The sequence below is a fragment of the Mustela putorius genome, unplaced genomic scaffold, assembly GCF_011764305.1.
Source record: "Mustela putorius furo isolate JIRA1106 unplaced genomic scaffold, ASM1176430v1.1 tig00003834_pilon_pilon_pilon, whole genome shotgun sequence".
NCBI classification, from domain to species: Eukaryota; Metazoa; Chordata; class Mammalia; order Carnivora; family Mustelidae; genus Mustela; species Mustela putorius.
In genome coordinates, this window is record NW_025421987.1 from 131,161,058 (window position 1) to 131,177,881 (window position 16,824).

Below are 16,824 nucleotides of genomic sequence, written 5' to 3' on the forward strand. Positions count from 1 at the left end.
GATATCTTACTTGCACCCCAAATGCTCAGTATACAATGGTGGTATCAGGACAGAGTATCCATAATAGGCATTCCATTCAAGAAGGGGAGGAATAAGGGTGCCTGGGTGGTTCAGTTGATTAAGCATTGGCTCAGGTCATGATTCCAGATTCCTTCATCAGGCTTCCTATAGGGAGCCTGCTTCTCCCTTTCCCTCTGCCTGTCTCCTGCACCAGAGCTTGCTCACTCTCTGTCTCTCTCTCTCAAATAAATAAAATCTTTTTTTTTTTTTTTTTTTAAATGATGTGTGATGGCTCAGTGGGTTAAGTGAATGCCTCCGACTTGGGTCATGATCCCAGGGTCCTGGGATTGAGTCCTGCATCAGGCTCCTTGCTCAGTGGGTAGCCTGCTTCTCCCTCTACCTGCCGCTCCCCGACTTGTGCTCTCTCTCTCACTCTCTCTGTGACAAATAAATAAATAAGATCATTTTTTAAAAATAAATTTAAAAAAAAGAAAGGGAGGAACATTCACTGACATAGCAGTTCTCAAATCCAACAGGAACCTGTTGTAAGGTTCCCTTACTTCAGGGATGGTAAATGTTTCTTTGATGAATCTTTCATTCTCTTTTTGGGTGTGGTTCTCTAAACCAGTGTTTTCCTCTGTTCTTGGTTCTGCACTGAACTCTGGGTTCTGCCTCCTGACATACTTCCTTCTTTTGCATAAAAATCTTGTGTTGCCACTGTGCATATCTTATTCAGCCCTACTTGAAAGAAGGCTCTTACTTTAAACTGTCTCTGTTTTTTGGTAGCAGTCTTCAGAAGCACTGGTAATGCTCTCATTGGTTAATTCTCTTTAAAAATTATGGGGCTTAACCCTCCTACACTGTTGGTGGGAATGCAAGCTGGTACAGCCACTCTGGAAAACAGCATGGAGGTTCCTCAAAAAGTTGAAAATAGAGCTACCCTACAACCCAGCAGTCGCACTACTGGGTATTTACCCTAAAGATATAAATGTAGTGATCCGAAGGGGCACGTGCATCCAAATGTTTATAACAGCAATGTTCACAATAGCCAGACTATGGAAAGAACCTGGATGTCCATCAACAGATGAATGGATAAAGAAGAGGTGGTGTATATCTGCAATGGAATACTATGCAGCCATCAAAAGAAATGAAATCTTGCCATTTGCAACGATGTGGATGGAACTAGAGAATATTATGCTGAGCGAAATAAGTTAATCAGAGAAAGGCAATTATCATATGACCTCCCTGATAGGAGGAATTTGATAGGCAGGGTAGGGAAGGGAAAAAATGAAACAAGATGGGATTGGGAGGGAGACAAACCATGAAGACTCTTAATCTCACAAAACAAACGAGGGTTGCTGAGGGGTGGGGGGTAGGGTAAAGGTGGTTGGGTGATGGACATTGAGGAGAGTATGTGCTATGGTGAGTGCTGTGAAATGTGTAGGCCTGATGATTCACAGACCTGTACCCCTGGGACAAATAATACATTATATGTTAATAAAGAAAATAAGAATTATGGATTTTATATGAATTTTGTTGGGATTTAAGCCATAATAACCCCCTCATGTTTATCATTTATTTTTCTCTTTAGGCTAGTCTCTTTATTGTAGCATAAGAAGAAGCTGCTCCTTTCCAGTTCTAAGACTTGTTCTCCTTGTTCCTATATCTGAAACATATTGCTTTACCCTTTGTCTCATTCACTTTTGTATCTGATACTTTATCTTATTAGTTGTTAAGGATTAAGTAGAATGAATTTTCTCTTTATACTTAAACCTTTAAGTAATATTTTGTAATTTCTGAGAATACCTACCCTAGTCAGTCTAGCATACTAGAAACCATGCTATCTCATAAATGCCAGAAGCCTCTAATCTCAATCACTCCACCCCTAGCCCTGGCCCCCATCAAGTGAATACTAGTTTAGGGTGAGTTCTAGAGCAGGGATCAGCAAATTGGGTCATGGGCCACATGCAGCCAACACTCTTGTTTTTGTTCTATGCATGAGCTTAGAAATTTTTTTACATTTTTAAATGATTAAAAATATTCAGAAGAAGAATAATACTTTATGACATGTGAAAACTATATGAAATTCAAATTTTAGTGTCCATAAATAGAGCTTTTTTGGAATACAGCCTTGCTCATTCATTTACATGTTGTCTGTGGCTGCTTTCATGCTACAGTGGCAGAGTTGAGTAATTGCATCGGAAACCATATGGCCCACAAGTCTGAAATACTGCTTGGCCCATTACAGAAAAAATTTACTGACCTCTGTTTTAGAGTAGTTAGGCAACAGAACAAAGCTGTTCTGTTGTGTTTTTGCCCATTAATATCTTCTAGTGTGATAATTAACCCAGTTATATTTAAAAGAGCTTTAGTCAAGCTGGAAGCCAGTATTGCTCATCCCTTCAGCCCTGTAGCCTCTACTAGTGCTTCTGCTCTCAAACTTACTTTATTTAAATACATCGCCGCTTTGTGTATGCACTCACTGTCCTTTTCTTGCAGTAGTATTTAACGTTAGAGCCCATCACTTGTTTTGACTCTCTGCCTATGGTATTCATTCTCCTTCCTGGTGCTAAAAGTATTTTATAGTATTTCTTAGGTGAACTTTAAAGTTGTATCAGAAAATGGAATAATACTTGTGAGAATGAACAGTCTATTCAGCAGATTATTCCCCTGTGCAGAGATCCTTTTTCTACTTTTCTTAGCCACAAAATCAAAACCAAGGGGAGGGGAAACATTAAGCAAACTAGGATTGTAAAAAGGCTTACTTGTAGTACATATAATAGATAAGCAGGGCCAACCTCAACATGTCCTGTCTTTACACTATTCAAATATCCAGTATGCTCCTATTAGCAGCAGTTCTGCTTATACAAAATGATTCTCAAAGGTAAGAGTGAGATAGATTGGGGTCAACTATTTAAAACCATGCAAGTTCTTGTGAAATTTGGTAATGTCCATGTCTAGGTTTAGAGACCTAATTGTCGCTTCTGAACTGGTCATAAGGCTGCATTTAGTGTATTTGTAGCCTTTTTTTCTCTGCAGCTTCTGCAGGACTTTTAAAAGCCATTTAATTTCTATTCTATCTACTCTCCCCCCTAGGTTATTTGTCCCTACTTATAAGACATAACTCACTGGGTAATAAAACTAAGGCATTATGATCAAAGTGAATTGTGACTTTTTTTTTTAAGATTTAATTAATTTATTTGACAGAGAGAAATCACAAGTAGGCAGAGAGAGAGAGGAGGAAGCAGACTCCCTGCTGAGCAGAGAGTCCGATGTGGGACTCGATCCCAGGACCTGAGATCATGACCCGAGCTGAAGGCAGCGGCTTAACCCACTGAGCCACCCAGGCGCCCTGAATTGTGACTTTTAAAGTTAGGCTTTCCTATGCATGTTCTTAGTCAATTGTACATTATCGTGGCTTTATTCGGGATTTGCTCAGAAGCTTTGCATTCCCTTGAAGGTGTTTGACATTGTGTTGTGGCTGGTGGGTTAATGTGTTGGAATTAACATTCTAATTTGCATTTGATACCATTTGTAAACTGCCTGTAAGCTGTAATAACTCTTCATATTGATCTCCCCTTCACTTTCCCATTCCTCTGTAAAACGTTCTTTCTTCCACATTTGAGCACATTGATGTTGTCTTTTGGCTCTGCTCTGGTACATTTGCACAGGTCTCCTCCACCAGTGGCTGCCTCCTCAAAGCTTACCTAGTGGTTCCACTTGTTACTATAACAAAGTTATTTGCAAGAAGTGGTATATAAGTGACAGACTATAGTTAATGAATGTGTAAAGAAAGCTGTACTGTGTTGAATGTTTAAGAACTACTTGATAAGGACAAGTCCCTAAAGAAATTTCTGTTCAGTGGCCTGGGCTGGGCAAGACAACTGCAAAGATTGGGAAGAAATTATAAAAATATAGGCTTCTGCTTTCCTGTCAGGGAACCCATTGTCAAAACAAACTCAGTGGTGCTTAGCCAGCTCAGTCAGAAGAGAGAGCTGCTGTCGATCTTGGGATCTTGGGTTTAAGCCCCACATTGGGTATAGAGATTACAAAACAAAACAAAAACTTAAAAAAAAAAAGAGGGTGCCTGGGTGGCTCAATGGTTAAAGCCTCTGCCTTCAGCTCAGGTCATGATCCCAGGGTCCTGGAATTGAGATCTGCATCAGGCTCTCTGCTCAGCAGGGAGCCTGCTTCCTCCTCTCTCTCTCTGCCTGCCTCTCTGCCTACTTGTGATCTCTGTCTGTCAAATTTAAAAAAAAAAAAGAAAGAAAGAAACCTGTATAAGAGTTTGATAAATGAATGTAGTATAAGATGTTAAGATAATACGGTTAGGTATCTTATTTTCTATTTCTTTACTTAAGCTATTTATTTTCATGTAATCTATAATTAGTACTGATCTTGAGAATGGAGTCAAAAGTTTTATTGTTACTGGATTTTCTATAATATTTAGGGAATAACTAATTTATTTACTATTGTAAATTAATTTCCTATGGCAAGCATGCATCCATGCCTCTCTTAGTTTATTGTCACTGCTTTTAATTTGTAGTTTTTTATTGTCTTACAACTTTGTTACATTGTTCTAAGGTCCATCTCTTATACTGTTAAAATTCGAAAAGATGATCTTCAAAGGTTTTTGTGTTTTTTTAAGATGAGGAGCTTCTTACATACCTTTGGAAATCTTTATAGTGTTCTTTTTTTTTATTAGGATGGTGTTAATTTTTTAAATTCAGTTTGAAAATAATATTTCCTTTGGTAGGCGATAAACCTAATTGGGGAGATATTTAGCTTTTTAATTGGATAGATTTTTAAGCTAATTATCCCTTAGGATATACATCTTGTGTAGTTGAAATCGATTTCAGTGTGTTAAATTACTACCATGAAGAAGTAAATATATAGTTAGAAACTAAGTACTACCTGTATCAGCCAGGGTTCATTTAGGAGACAGAAACCACAGGGGCACCAGGGTGGCTTGGTTGGTTAACCGTCTCAGTCTTGGTTTCAGCTCAGGTCATGATCTCAGACTGTGATACCGGCAACGCATTGGGTTCCATGCTTAGCGTGGAGTCTGCTTGAGATTCTCTGCCACTGCCCCCCATTCGTGTGTGCCTGTGTGCACACATGCTCTCATTCTTTCTGAAATAAGTAAGTCTTTAAAAATAACTGTTGTGGTTTCTTTTAAGATTTTATTTATTTGAGAGAGAGCAAACACAAGTTGGGGGAGGGGCAAAGGGAGAGGCAGAGAATCCCAAGCAGACCCCTGCAGAGCACAGAGCCCTTACATGAGCTCTGTTCTACAACCCTGAGACCATGACCTAAGCCGAAATCAAGAGTTGGACGCTCAATAAATTGAGCCATCCAGGCTCCCCAACAGTTATTTTTACAGAGAGAATTAATATGTTAAATGGGTATGGTAATTTAAAAATGCAGGAAGAGAACACTAAAATGTCATGGAGGTAGTAATTATAGTCAACAGCTCCTACTCCTAGAGCTGGAAGAACAAAATGAGGAGGTTAAAACTTAGAGGTGGGACCCCTGCAGAGCTGTGGCTCAGACCTCTGTGAGGAATACTAGCAGACTGGCGTTTCTGATGGGGCTGAGAGCTGCATCAGTGAGGGTTAGAAAAACTGCAACAAGAGTCAGGTGCTGCTAACTGAAAGGTGTCTCCTGCCAGAGTTGCTAAGGTTTTACAGACAAGAACAGGAAGCCAGAAGGAGCATGTCCCTTCTTCTGTCAACTTCCATCTTTCTTTTTTTTTTTTTTAATCAACTTCCATCTTTTGAGCACCCCTGTTAATAGAGTTTAACAGGAAGCCATTAGAATGAGCAGAAAAATGGTTTACTCAATCCTAGGTGGGCCCAGCATCACTGAATATGAAAGAGCGGACTTGGAGCTGAAAGTTGCTTAATTACTCGCTCTTAAACAGCTACTATCTATAAATTTTACTTTTTTATTGTCTATGTACAATAACGGAAGATTTGTTTGCATATTTAAATTTAATTTCAAGGTCCTCATCTCTTTCACATTTGCTTTCCTGAACACTGCAGCATATATGGATCCTCTGCTCTGTTACTCGCCATCATCTATTGACATTTAGTGTCATTTAAAATTGCCATTAACCTTTTTAAACGATTTTCTTTCCACCTTATTTCTTGTGTACTGAATAAGGATAGAATAAGGATAGAAGGGCTCTGTTCCTACTGTTTGAAGTTTACAACTAGCCGCACCATAGTACTTATAGAGAATTAATCAGCTATTGCTATGGACCTTGACTTTCCTGAAAGATGGTGATTTTTTTTAAATGCTGTCTTATAAAATGGAATGTCCTTCAAAATTAGTGCCTTTGTTGATAATAAAGGAGTTATATTTTTCACATTTTCTTTGGTGCTAACATGCTTAAAATTAAACTTAAAAAATTAATTTTCTTTTGATTAGCAGGTGCTTCTAAAGAAGGAGGTGCTGGAGCAGTTGATGAAGATGACTTTATAAAAGCTTTTACAGATGTCCCTTCTGTTCAGGTAAGGATACTAGTAAAGTGGCATTCCCCATGAATAATGGTTACATCTGTTCATACGATTATTTTTGTCCCTTTTGAAAAATTCTTTTTTTCCTTAAATGACTATGTAAGTAAAATACTTGGTTTATTATTACCAAGCTGTTACTTGTTGGCACAATTAGATTTTCAAATGATTTTTTCAGGCTAAAATGGAATCCATGATGAATTATGACATTGCAATGTTCAACTACATGTACTTTTTTAAAATTGTTTTTAATACATTGTTCTTCCCTTATTTGTTTCATTTTATTTTGGTTTTACCTCCTACCTTTTTGTCCACTTTATCTCTGTCTCCTTTACAGGCATACTTTTCTCTACTTGCCTATTGAATATTGGAATTTCTTAGGGGTCAGTTGTGGGTCCTCTCCTCTCCATTTTATTACTGAGTCACTTCCTTCAGACCCATGGCTTCAGCTCCTGCCTTTACATAGATAATGCATTTCTCTTGAGTGCCAAAATAATTTCTTCACTGATAGCTTACCTGACATGTCCTTATAGGTGTCTCAGAGGCATCTCAGATTCAACCTGTCCGAAATGGGGCTCATGATCTTCCCCTTACAAATTTGTGCTTCTAGTGTTTTGTATGTGGAAACCATTACTTACTCCAGTTGTAAAAGTCAGAGATCTAGGACTTACTCTAGTGCATTAGGTTTCTAACTTATTCGTATTCATACTTCTTATGCTTATATTATCTCCTAAAAGAATGTTTGAAAAGTTGTGTACCCTTTCACCAAAGTAAATTTTTGACTTTTCTCTTTTTCTCTTGTTGGAGAAGGGGGAGCCTTAAACTATATTCCAGAGCAATGCATCGTAATAAGATTCAGAGTGGCAGAGGGGCGTGCCTGCCTTCTGAATTGGGCAGAGGGGCTGTTGTGAGGGGACCTGGGAGGCAGGAAAAGAACTGGCTCAGAATCCTCCCAGCAGTCATTCTCTAACAGAATGTTATCTTGACCCCCTTCTACCTCCTCACCTTATCTCCTGCCTTGGCTCCCCTTTGTACTGTTGTTGGGGGTGGGGGTTGTTTTAAGCGAAAGGGGAAATTAATGGCTGTTGAAAGTGAAAAAACTCTTTTGATGAAGTATCTCTTATTACTTGGATGATATCACCAGGACTCCCTTTCATTCCATCTCTCATTTCTGGGTTCCTCTACATGGTCTTCCCTTGTGGTCAGCAACATGGCTGCAACTGTTTGAGCCTCACACCTTTCTCTGCCCTCTGCGTCTTTTCTGATTGTCCTGTAAAATTTGTGAGAATTCTTCTGATTGAACTGACTTAAGTCACATGCCCACCTCTGAACCTTTGTGATGTGGAGAAATAATGTGTACCGATTGATTATGGTTTGGTCATTGGCTCTTCCTCTGGCCCTCTTTGCACTTTTTACTCCTGTGCTTTGGCCTTCTTTCACTTTCTTTCCTCTGTCACAGAGCCTTTGCACATGCTGTCCACTCTAAGGAAGACTAATCTCCCTGCTTTGCCTGATGATGATCCCTCCTTTTTTGGCTCTCAGTTCAAGCTTGACTCTTTTAACTAGTTCACACCTCCTATATAGACTTTCATGGAATTGTAATTGTCTTTGGCAGTACTTTCTATTTGCAGTTTTATATCATTTGATTAATTTTTTTCTCTCCCTGACTGGATTATAAGCTCCATAAGACAAAGACCATGCCTATTTTTCTTGCCTTAATATCCCTCATGCCTGGCATAATGCATCCCTGTTATGTAAATATATTTAAGTGAGTGAAAGGATAATAGTATTTTTGGCAAACAGTTGACTCCTGAGGAAACAATGCATGTAACTATCCTGGCTATAGTGTGGGGGAGCTAACCTAAATCATGTCCTTTTGCAATAGTGTACAATTATATGAATGCAGTAGGTACATGCCTGAAGTCATTTTTGAGAAAATAGGCCTATTATTAGTTCTTAGGATATTTGCATCGTGTTTTTAAATGACAAAGCATTTTTAAGAGTATATCTGAAGTTAGTCATGAACAGGGAAATAGCACAAGGGTAACAGGTAAGGAAGATAATATATTTTCCATTAATAATGGTTCTAGTTATTTTCTAGATTATTTTCTATTTTCTAGTTATTTCTAATTATTTTCCATTAATAATGGTTCTAATAATGGGAAATAACCTTATTACTTGAAAGAGTGCTATAAACATTGGGGCGTAGCTTTGATATATCTTACAGCAAGAAATATTAATGTTATAACTTTATATCTTTAAGATCTATTCTAGTCGAGAACTTGAAGAAACATTAAATAAAATCAGGGAAATATTGTCAGATGACAAACATGACTGGGATCAGCGTGCCAATGCAGTAAGTTTTTTTATTTTGTTATCTTCTCTTTTTTTTTTTAATATTCCCAAAACATTGGAATTCAGTAATATTACTACAATGGTATTTGCTTATGAAATAGGTATGAAAGCTAACATTTCTTTCTGGAAAAACACTTTGAGGTAATTGGAATTTTCTGAGTTAGGGTCAGTTTTTATTGTTTCTGCTGATCCATGGAGCCTATCTCATTTATTAGTTTCTCCACATGTGCTACTTAATGACTGAACAAGAAAGTGTGAGCTTCACTGATGTCTCTGTGATGGCTTTGTGTGGGTTTACATAGTTGTTCATCAGTAGGCAGTGTTCTCAGATCTTATAAACTTTTCCTGTAAAGCAGTTAGTTCACTTTGCCTCCGTGCTCAATAGTTTCATAGTATTGACATCAGTTTACAACAGTATGTCTGTTTGTCTGGCTTTTTTTCTTTATTTTCTCACAATGATGAAAAATATGATGAATATATTTTTTTTTTTTTTTTTTTTTTCTTTTAAAGATTTTATTTATTTAGAGAGGGAGAGAGCGAGCACAGGCAGACAGAATGGGAGACAGAGGCAGAGGGAGAAGCAAGCTCCCTGCTGAGCAAGGAGCCCGATGTGGGACTCGATCCCAGGACGCCGGGATCATGACCTGAGCCGAAGGCTGCTGCTTAACCAACTGAGCCACCCAGGCGTCCCATGATGAATATTTTTCACCCGTGATTTAAAAAGAAAAAAGTCTCCTTGAATTCAGAGTATTTTATCCTAAATTTCTCAATAAAATATTTGATAAGTACTTTTAAAATAATATCTATATCGACAAAAGACTGTATATTTTAATATTTTTTAATTTGTCACATTTATATATGAGGTTCCAAATGAGAACCTCAGTGTCCTCAAGAAGCCAGAGAAAGGGTTTTATTTCTTTTTTCTTTTTTAAGATTTTATTTATTTATTTGACAGAGAGCACACGAGCAAGAGTAGAGGGAGAGGAAAAAGTAGACTCCCCTGTAGAGCAGGGAGCCCAATGCAGAACTCGATCCCAGGACCCTGGGGTCATGACCTGAGCCAAAATGCGTAACCAGATGAGCCACCTAGGCACCCCAAAGCGTTCCATTTGAAGACTTATGCTCTGAGAACTCTCCATCTCCATTTTGATTAATAAATCATATGTGGCCCTTTGAAAATTGTGCTTTATGGTGCTACAAACAAAAGATTTTTCAGCTTCTCTTTAATAGGAAGTTTGCATAATTTAAGGTATTGAAATATTTAACAAAAAGTAACATTGCTCCATATTTGCGAAATATGATTTATTATTCTATCTTCAGTTCTGAGGTTAGTCTGAGATAGACCTCTGTCATAGGTAATCTGTGCAGAAACATGACAAATTAAATGTTGTCAAATTAAAACACAAACTTTGTACTTAAGAGTTTTTTGTTGGAATGCCTGGCTGGCTCATTCAGTTGAACATGCAACTCTTGATCTTGGGGTCAGGAGTCCAAGGGGTTGTGAGTTCAAGCTCTGTGTTCCTTGTAGAGATTATTATTTTTTTTAAATGAGTTTTTTGTTTTACTTCAAAACAACTCTTTTGGAAACACAGATGGCCTTTCAGTTTTTTAATTAGAAAAGTGACATGGGCTCATTGCAGTAAGTGGAACAGTACAGAAGATTATAAGGAAAAAGTTAATAGTTTACTCCCTATTAGGGAAACAGATGTTTTCATTTTAGAGTATATCCTCTTCTATATATATGTATGATAAGGTAAACACAGTTTTTTTCTCCCACTTCTATAAAAATAAATATCATACTAGATACATTACTCAATAACTTGTTTTCATTCAGTTTCTTTCATAAATTATGCCCTTTCAGTATAATTGCTGTAGGTGCCAGGCATATAGTAGTTGCTCAGATATTTGCTGAATGCAAATAAATAAGCACCAATATGTGCTTCTTTTTCTTAGTTAAAAGATACCATGTAATTCATTAAACCATTTCCCATTTGATGGATTTACACTTTTTTATTTTTTGCTATTTCAACAATATTGCAATAAATATCCTTGTACACATCTATAACAATGGTGTTTTTATTTTTGTAGATTAAGTTTTTTAAAGTGGGGTTGTTGGGTAAAGAGTAGATATAATTTTATTTTAGTAGTGTTGCCAAATTATTTTGAACAAAGGTGTTAGTAACTCATAATCTTACTTGCAGTAAGAGCATCTCTTTTTTTTCTCATACTGGATGCTGTTAAGTCTTTTTAATTTTTGCTGGTCTGATGGAGGAAAGTGATATATCTTTGTTGTAATTAGCATTTGCTTATCACTAGTAAGGTTGAGCACATTTTTATTTATTTATTTTGCTCAATTTAGTATTGAACTATTTGTCTTTATCTCCTTTTATTATCATTCTTTGTATATTGCACTTAATATGTTGCAGGTGAGTTTTTCCAACCATGTTGTGATTTGTTTTGTTTTTAGTTAATCTTGTTTAGGTGCCTTCTGATGTCTCTACCTATGATAGTTTCCCTTATGTGCATTAAGATTATATAACTATTCCTACAAAATTTTTCCTACCCTTTAATATCTTTTTTATGTTTTTCATTGTCAATCCATCTGATATAGTTTTAAAGATCTCTAAAAATTTAGAAAACCTCGGAGATTAATAGGAAATTATATATAATAATGGATATGATAAGTAAACTCAGCTTATCAGTATGTATGAGCACAGATATGTACCTGTGAGTATCTTTTGATTGATGAAATTTTATTAGATATGTCTGGTGTTAATATAGAAAACATTTATCAATCCTGTATTTAAAAAGTAACGCTTAAGACATAGAAATAGGGGGAAAGACCTGTTTATTTCACAAAGTGTGAGAACAGTAAAATATGGATCTGGCTGACTAGTTTGTCTATTTGATTCTGTACTTTGGCTTATGGATGAATATAGTTTCCAAATTTGGCCCTTTTAAAAATAGTCTCCGGGCACCTGGGTGGCTCAGTGGGTTAAGCCACTGCCTTCGGCTCAGGTCATGATCTCAGGGTCCTGGGATCAAGTCCCGCATCGGGCACTCTGCTCAGCAGGGAGCCTGCTTCCCTCTCTCTCTGCCTGCCTCTCTGCCTACTTGTGATTTCTCTCTGTCAAATAAATAAATAAAATCTTTAAAAAAAAATAAAAAAATAAAAATAAAAATAGTCTCCTTGGTAGATAATAGTAATTTTTGCCCGTTTTGAATATAGTTATGCCACTGAATTGTATGCTTTACAATGTTTAAAATGATTAATTTTATGTTAATGTGTATTTTACTACAATAAAAACTTTAAAACTTACCCTTAAGACTTTAAAATGTACTTAGCTATTCATATGTTACATATGTCCATTTTGTATATAACTAAATCTATAACATTCTTTTTCAGAAAACTTTCTGTAGTTTGCATGTTTATTTGTAAGACACATTCAATGCTGTTAAAATATCTGGATATAGTTATAAAAACATAATGAAATGTTATTTTTAAATTTTTGTTCAAATGTTGTGTTTTGGTAACTTTATTATTATTTTTTTTACATTGACACTCTATGTCAATAATAAATTCTCTTCATTTCAGCTTAAGAAAATTCGATCATTGCTTGTTGCTGGAGCTGCACAATATGACTGCTTTTTCCAACATTTACGCTTGTTGGATGGAGCACTTAAACTTTCAGCAAAAGATCTTAGATCCCAAGTGGTTAGAGAAGCTTGCATTACTGTAGCGTAAGTATGTTCTTTCTGTGATAAATGTTTTTTATGAATTAATTCAGTACTCAGTGATTTAGTGCTCATTAAGTAAAGCAGGACAACCCAAAAACAGCGTATATGTAATCCGAAAGTAATTTTTATTATAAATAGATTCCATTTGTGTGATTTATTTTTTTATCTTTCTTAATATTATATGAGCATTAAAATGTGGTTATATGTATAAAGCCTACGTATGTGCATTTTTGGTCACTAAATCTTGAAGAAGAAAATTAATGGGTCTGAGAACTATTGTTTTCTCTTTACTAATTTGGATATTAAGCTCTCTATTTCTGACGTTTTAACAATTATCCTGGAATTATAATGTATCATTAACTTAATCAAGATTCAAATTTATTCTGCATGTTTATATTTTAACGAAATTCTAGTATGGTACAACACTGAAATTTCTTTTACCTCTACTTCTGATCTGCATACTGCTGTTATATAAGCATTCTTTGAAGCTAGGGAACACAAAAATGCCTACTATTAAATTTTTTTTTTAAGATTTTATTTATTTATTTGACAGAGAGAAATCACAAGTAGACAGAGAGGCAGGCAGAGAGAGAGAGAGAGGGAAGCAGGCTCCCTGCTGAGCAGAGAGCCCGATGCGGGACTCGATCCCAGGACCCTGAGATCATGACCCGAGCCGAAGGCAGCGGCTTAACCCACTGAGCCACCCAGGCGCCCCCCTACTATTAATATTTCTAATCAGAATTGCAATAAATGTCCTGGTCAGAATGGAGGGAGGAAAAAAAGGAAAAAAAAAAAACCCAGGAAATAAAAGCTATGGGGATTGCTAGAAAAGGAACAAAACTGCCATTATTAATAGATGATACAGTTATCCACAAGAATATATAGAATATATAAGAATAATATATAATATAATATATATTATATATATAATATATAAGAATATATAGAGAAATATATATAGAAATATATATAAATATATAGAGAGAAATTATTTTTAATTAAGGGACTTTATTTAGCAAGATGCTAAATACAAGTCATATACAAATTTAATTGGATATCTTTTAAAAGCAAAAGTGAAAAGGAGAACAAAAATCTACAAACTATAACATTGAAAAATAGTCCATGGTGAGAGTTCTGCTTCTAACAATGATGCAATAACTGGTAAGGAGCTAACTGTTTTGCAGAAAATTGGATAAGACATGTAAAACAGATATTTCTAGATAATGGGCAGTGGACAGACAGAGCAAGATTATGATTCTTAAAAGAAACAGGTCATTTGAGCAGTATGATCAACACAGTTTTGACCTGGAGGTACTTTTGGACCATGGAGAAGAGAGGAAGCACCCAAGCAGAGCAAGACTGATTGAGTTGATGAAACAGAGACTGGAGTTTCTGAAGATTAAAGTGGTTAAAATTTGCAGAGCAGAATCCTGGAGAGTAGAGAGAGAAACAGAGAAAGAGCTGTAGAGAACAGCATAAGGGATCCCATGAGTCTAGTTGAGTACTTATCTGTGCATGTAAAATGTGCAACTCCCTGAGGATGGGAAAGAACTAGTGCTGGAGGCTATAAGGTAAACAACAGTTCCCAGAGCTCATATGGGCTGGAAGATGTTCAAGTTCTAATGAGCCATAATGGAGAAACCTAGTTGAATACCCAGGGCATTTGGTAGAGATCCCAGAGAGGCCACTGTATAGGAATAGTACTAAACTAAGTTTTAAAGTAGGGCTTCTTCTGATAAACTGATAAAGATCAAGCTAATTCCCAAGTACATCACCTGCCTACCCAAACAATACTCTCTTTTTTTTTTTTTTAAACAAAACACTCTTTAAAGGAAGACCAGACTATCCAGACACAGGTGGTACCTTCTTGCTTTTGATTTGAGGTCCCCTTCTTTTTTTTTAAGATTTTATTTATTTATTTGACAGCGCACATAAGCAGGGGGAGCTGCAGAGGAAGAGAGAGAAGCAGGGACCCTTATGTGAGCTAATCCCAGAATCCCAGGATCATGACCTGAGCCCAAGGCAGATGTTTAACTGACTGAGCCACCCAGGCACTTCTGGGTGCCTTTTTGCCCACAAGTCTAAACATTAGAGAATTTGAAAGTATAGTAGAACACTAGAAAATAGGTCTGAATATCTCTGTTAATCAAGAACCTGAATTTTTTTAGCTAATTGTATCCCAACAGTGTATTTGAAGACTTAAATATACAGAAAGTAACTAGGGGCACCTTGGTGGCTCAGTGTGTTAAAGCCTCTGCCTTTGGCTCAGGTTATGATCCCAGGGTCCTGGGATTGAGCCCCGCATCGGGCTCTCTCCTCCGCAGGGAGCCTGCTTCCGCCTTTCTCTCTGTCTGCCTTGAAAAAAAAGAAAGAAAGAAAGTAACCAAAACTGCAATCATTGCCAGAATTGCAAGTGATAAGAGCATCCTTCTTAAGTGTCCTAACTAAAGTCATGCAATTAAAGACCAAATTTAGTTGTTTAACTCCGAGTTGGAAAGAGAAGACAGATGTTCTTAGGGTCACCCAACTAACTAGTATGTATGGTCGAGTTGTGTTTTCAGTCCAGAATTCTGAAACCCTACACCAAAGATGTAAGAGAGTCTGCTTGTCCCTCCCTCCTCATCGGCCCTGCCAAAATAAAAAAATCTTTTTTAAAAAAGTGGGGGTGCCTGGGGAGCTTAGTTAAGCAGCTGACTCTTGATTTTGGCTCACGTCATGATCTTGGGATCATGGGATTGAGCCCTGCAGGCTCTGCACTCAGCATGGAGTCTACTTAAGATTCTACACACACCCGCCTCCCCGTACTCTCGCTCTAAATAACCGTACTCTCTCTAAATAATAAATATTTTTTAAAGGAAAGAAATGGTAAAATGTCAAATTTCAGCTTTGGCCTAGATAGTTAAAGGGTGGGAAAAACAAGGAAATGAAGTAATATTTGTACTTCTTTTACTCTTTTGTTTTTCTGCCTTTAGAAGTGGTTGAAATAAATTTTTTTTTTTTAAGATTTTATTTATTTAACAGACAGAGATCACAAGTAGGCAGAGAGGCAGGCAGAGAGAGAGGAGGAAGCAGGCTCCCTGCGGAGCAGAGAGCCCAATGTGGGGCTCGATCCCAGGACCCTGGGATCATGACCTGAGCTGAAGGCAGAGGCTTAACCCACTGAGCCACCCAGGCGCCCCTGAAATAAAAATTTTAACTTAATTCAGTAAGAGAATGTTTTTAAATTATATACTCCTACTTATACTTAATATTAAAAAATTTTTTTTCTTGTCTTCCTTTGTAGACATCTTTCAACAGTTTTGGGAAACAAATTTGATCATGGCGCTGAAGCCATTGTACCTACCCTTTTTAATCTCGTCCCCAATAGTGCAAAAGTCATGGCAACCTCTGGATGTGCAGCTATCAGATTCATCATTCGGGTAGGTTCTTTTCTGTCTTTCTCCCTCACTCTTCCCCTCTGGTTTCAATATACTTAAATAAGTCATTTTTTTTTTTTTAAATCCCAAAGGAAAATCACTTTTGAATGACTTCTTCTGAAGTAAAAGCAGTACATGGTTATTACAGTTATTATAGAACATTTAAATAATACTGAAGGTTACCAAGTAAACATGCTTGCCTGCAGAATATAGTATACACATACATGTACTAATGTGTACGTGTGTGTGTGTAATTGTGTTACAGATAGTAATGGGCAGATGTAAAACAGAAGAATGTTATAGACACTGCTATGACAGGCAGAGTGTTAGTATTTCTTATCTTCCATATCTTGAATATGCCCCCAAAAAACAGTTAAAAAAATAAATCTTCCCTCTTTTTTTTTTTTTTTTAAATATATCTTCCCTCTTAAATTCTGGTTTTTCTCCAACTAATCATTAAAGTCATTCAATATATACTTTTCCAAACTTCTATGCCCATACAAACCGTATTTATTACAAAATACGATATTTTACATATATAAATAATAGTTTTTAACTTGTTTTTTAAACTTAATGTACTGGCAGCTTCCCTTATCCACCGGTGTAATTTTTCTTTTTTATCTTTTTTAAAATTAACATATACTGGATTATTTACCCCAGGGGTACAGGTCTGTGAATCATCAGGCTTACACATTTCACAGCACTCGCCATAGCACATATCCTCCCCAATGTCCATAACCCAGCTACCCTATCCCTACCCAACCCCAACCCCAGCAACCCTCAGTTTGTTTTATAAG

General features: G+C 36.7%; 1 protein-coding gene across 48 annotated transcripts in view; it reads left to right on the top strand.

The window, feature by feature from the left end:
• Nucleotides 1-16,824, top strand: part of CLASP2 (cytoplasmic linker associated protein 2) — a 185,862-nt gene that overhangs the window by 63,223 nt on the left and 105,815 nt on the right. For 26 of the 48 annotated variants that reach the window (XM_013046683.1, XM_013046688.1, XM_013046685.1 and 23 more), the window contains 4 exons: nt 6,433-6,515; nt 8,782-8,874; nt 12,469-12,614; nt 15,895-16,030. In XM_013046683.1, coding sequence (XP_012902137.1) covers nt 6,433-6,515; nt 8,782-8,874; nt 12,469-12,614; nt 15,895-16,030 — 458 coding nt within the window. The remainder of the gene's footprint in view (nt 1-6,432; nt 6,516-8,781; nt 8,875-12,468; nt 12,615-15,894; nt 16,031-16,824) is intronic. The other 22 variants (XM_013046684.1, XM_045089057.1, XM_045089043.1 and 19 more) reach the window with 1 other exon arrangement.